Source organism: Camelina sativa, unplaced genomic scaffold (genome assembly GCF_000633955.1).
Source record: "Camelina sativa cultivar DH55 unplaced genomic scaffold, Cs unpScaffold12963, whole genome shotgun sequence".
In the NCBI taxonomy this organism is placed as follows: domain Eukaryota; kingdom Viridiplantae; phylum Streptophyta; class Magnoliopsida; order Brassicales; family Brassicaceae; genus Camelina; species Camelina sativa.
In genome coordinates, this window is record NW_010934000.1 from 1 (window position 1) to 347 (window position 347).

General features: G+C 51.9%; 1 protein-coding gene across 1 annotated transcript; it reads left to right on the plus strand.

Annotated features, from left to right (window-relative positions):
• Positions 1–6: 6 nt before the first annotated feature.
• LOC109132019 lies at positions 7–342 on the plus strand (the record flags this gene model as incomplete). Its single annotated transcript, XM_019243171.1, has 1 exon — positions 7–342. A coding segment is annotated over one exon (336 nt), but the record flags the coding sequence as incomplete, so codon positions are not given.
• Positions 343–347: the final 5 nt, after the last annotated feature.

Below are 347 nucleotides of genomic sequence, written 5' to 3' on the forward strand. Positions count from 1 at the left end.
CAAACCCTAGCTCCTGTCAAGCAGAAGCTAGCCGATGCCGCTTCTAATAACCGCGTTGGATCGGCTGCAATCGCCGACGTTCTCCAGATCTCCGGCGACCATGCGCGTCTCGTTCTCGAGACTCTTGGTTCCGTTCTTCATTCCGAGTCCGACCCTCTGGTTAAGGCCAAACCTGAGGAAGTTGATTCCGTCGGAGCTGATTTGCGGGATCTAATTTTGTTTCTGTACATTCAATCGTATAAGAAGTTGCTTCCTAGGACGCACAAGGACTCCGCTGCTGTGGCTGATGTGTGGCCATCCACTTCAGCTTTTGATGGATACTTGTCTGCGTTATCGCCAATTCAGGC